We start from the raw sequence: 3,120 nt of genomic DNA, 5'->3' as shown, positions 1-3,120 counted from the left end.
AATATTTTCGGGCTTTATCTTTGGGTTAACATTTTTTGAAAATTCTCCATCTGGTTACTATTTCAATTGTACTCGCTTGTAATTTTGTATTTCAGTGCAAGACGCTTGTATGCATCAATTGCGCAGTTTATTGTTTCTAGATTGTTGCTTTAAACTCTAGAGTTGGCTTTTAGTTTTTTTTCCCCTCTTTGGTCAGGATCTATGATTTTCTGAGTATGCAAAAATCTTCCAAGTTCTAACCCTTTTTCTTATGCGTGAAGGTGTCGTTTCTAGCCAATCAGAATGGTGACAACTACCGATAAAAAAAAAAGAATGGTGACAACTAGAGTGAGAGAGTTAATTGTAGTGAAACCGGCCGAAGAAACACCAAAAGTGTCTCTATGGACGTCAAATGTCGACCGGCTGTTCAGAAAACACGTACAAGCTGTGTACTTCTACAGGCGTCCAACATTAACAGAAGGTTCTTCTTCCTGTTCGAACGATTTCTTTAACTCAACTGTACTCAAGGATGGTCTAAGCAAAGCTCTCGTTACTTACTACCCGATTGCTGGGAGATTGAAGAGAAGTGAGTCAGGTAGAGTGAAAATCGATTGCACTGGTGAAGGTGTAATTTTAATAGAGGCGGAAACAGATTCATGTATCGAGGATCTCGGCGATTTCACTCCTAATGAACAACTTATGCCTCTCAGTCCTAATCTTGTTAATGATGATGATATTTCTTCATATCCACCCTTTTTGGTTCAGGTTTTATATCGCCCATCTTGGTTCTGATTTATCAAGGCTTTGTTGGCGTTGATCTTTTCTAATCTTACCTTTATGCATTAATGCAGGTAACCCATTTCAAGTGCGGTGGTGTTTGTCTAAGTACATCACTAAGCCATATAATGGCCGATGGTGTCTCTGGTATTAACTTCATCAATACATGGTCAAATCTCTGTCGAGGAGTAGAAGACTTGAAACCTGTCCCGTTCTTGGATCGAACCATATTACAAGCGCGTGACCCGCCAGTAGTGTCTTTCCCACATATAGAACACAAAAGACCTTCCATGAACATACCTTCTACTTCTCCGTTATTAGAACCAAAGATTGCGACTGCGAAGCTCAATATCTCAACTGTGCAGGCTAATCAACTCAAATTCAAATGCAATAAGGGCGAGTTTCAGTTTAGCACATACGAAGTCATTGCAGGACATTTATGGCGTTGTTCATGTAAAGCACGTAAACTTAAGGATGATCAAGAAACCGCGATATTTATCCCATTAGATTGCCGTTCACGTTTAAGTCCTCCTCTTCCAAATGGTTATTTCGGAAACGCCATATTTTACGTAGCACCAACAGCAACTTCAGGTAATATTATATCAAAACCATTAAGTTACGCTGTCAACTTAATACACGAGACATTTACAACGTCAAACAATGAGTATTTTAGGTCAGCGCTTGATTTCCTGGAATTACATCCAAATATCCGTCTCCTTACCGATGGTACTCAAACATTTAAGGGCTGCAATATTAATAACACAACTTGGGCTAGGCTGCCATTATATGAAGCTGATTTTGGGTGGGGAAAACCATGTTATATGGGTCCGTCTGTACAACGTTTTCCGGGTCGAAGTACTCTGATTCCAAACCCACCGGGAAGTGACGGTGGCTTTTCTTTAATTATTTCTTTGGAATCTGATTATCATATGAATCTTTTTAAAAAGTATTTTTATGCTATTTGATCTGATCAAATTGTGATGTAAGAAAATAAATAAGTGTCAAAAGCTATTTAATTTGGTTTGTTTATCTGCAAGTGATTTGTGCTTGCATGTTGGCCTTCATTTTCCATGTAGTTTTGATAAACGCAATAAAAATTATGCTGTACTTGCAGTATAATCGATGGGTTTCTTAGTTTCGATGGGTTACGTAGTTTCGCTCGATATGTGTGCATGTGCAACAGATGGGCAGAAATTAAATGGAGTCTATCCGTCAGGGACACAGCTATTATTGTGCTCAGCTGGGGTCAGCCGTAGCGGGCATGCTCGGATTCAGAAATAAAAACAAATCTTCATTTGTTTGGGAACAATCAAAACGACACATTCTCGCATGCAAGTTGAATTTTTAATGCGAGTAAAATTGGTTCACGCTGCTATTCTCACATATAATATTCGTTATAGTGGGCCCAGTTAGCAATTTAGAGTACGGCATGAGTATGGAACGACAAACGTACAGGTATTATACGAATTTGTAAAACTCAAATTCGGTTGAAAATTTGGTCAAGTATTTGCGATTCGACAGTAGTATAGAACAACATACGTACGTATATGATTCGTTTTGGAAGTTTTTGTTCCGTATGGAAAATATAGCAGACATTAATTAATAAAATAATATATTTTATTTGTGGGGAGCATGATTTGTGACCTAAATGCAATATATTTGTTTGTATAGTAAAAGAATTTTACCTCAAGCACGAATCTGATGATGATGTTGGAATTGATCGAACTGCCACCTTTCTCTCCATATGTGAACAATGTTGGGGGTACCTGTAAAAAACCCTCTGATGCTTAAGTTAGCTAGAGTTTTCACATAAATCTCAAAAGCAATCTCAAAAGCACTATGTAATTGTGAATAAAAAAGGAAAGAAAAAAGGCATAACTTACAGCTCTAGCAGCTTCCTCGGGGTGGAGAATGCAACAAAACCAGAGCCCTTACTCAATCCCCTAGGATTCAAGCATCTCCATTACTAACACCATAACTACAAATCACCACCACCACCACCACCATCACCATCTTTAGTATCATAATACACCGAATCACAAGCACCACCGTCTCCATTACCTATAAATGACAATCAATAGCACCAACATCTCCATTACCTGGAAAGAATAATCAAATTAGTACTAAAAGAAGCCTTGGACCATCAAATATAACTTAGTTTATCAATTATGAACAAATGAAAATAATGAACAACACAACATAAGTGGAGATATTCCAAATTATATTCAGGACTTCTCCCGATTTAAAAAAATATATACATATAAACCCAACATCAGAATCCTTAAGAAACCCATAAAATTATGTGAACAATAAAAACTTTCAAACCCATCAGCATACATAATCATTAACACAAGAGTAAAACCA

General features: G+C 37.4%; 1 protein-coding gene across 1 annotated transcript; it reads left to right on the top strand.

Annotated features, from left to right (window-relative positions):
* The first annotated feature begins 312 nt into the window (after positions 1 to 312).
* LOC113339443 (shikimate O-hydroxycinnamoyltransferase-like) lies at positions 313 to 1,721 on the top strand. Its single transcript, XM_026584714.1, has 2 exons — positions 313 to 744; positions 831 to 1,721. The coding sequence occupies exons 1-2, from the start codon at positions 313 to 315 to the stop codon at positions 1,719 to 1,721; spliced, it is 1,323 nt and encodes a 440-aa protein (XP_026440499.1).
* The last annotated feature ends 1,399 nt before the right edge of the window (positions 1,722 to 3,120 follow it).

Source organism: Papaver somniferum, unplaced genomic scaffold (assembly GCF_003573695.1).
Source record: "Papaver somniferum cultivar HN1 unplaced genomic scaffold, ASM357369v1 unplaced-scaffold_21, whole genome shotgun sequence".
NCBI lineage: Eukaryota > Viridiplantae > Streptophyta > Magnoliopsida > Ranunculales > Papaveraceae > Papaver > Papaver somniferum.
Note: the sequence above shows the minus strand (reverse complement) of the source record. Positions and strands in the feature narration are given on the sequence as shown.

Bases quoted from the DNA above. Each gene is read 5' to 3' on its own strand.
- LOC113339443 (XM_026584714.1), top strand. From the start codon at position 313: ATGGTGACAACTAGAGTGAGAGAGTTAATTGTAGTGAAACCGGCCGAA. The intron at 745-830 runs GTTTTATATCGC...GCATTAATGCAG, and splicing joins ATCCACCCTTTTTGGTTCAG to GTAACCCATTTCAAGTGCGG.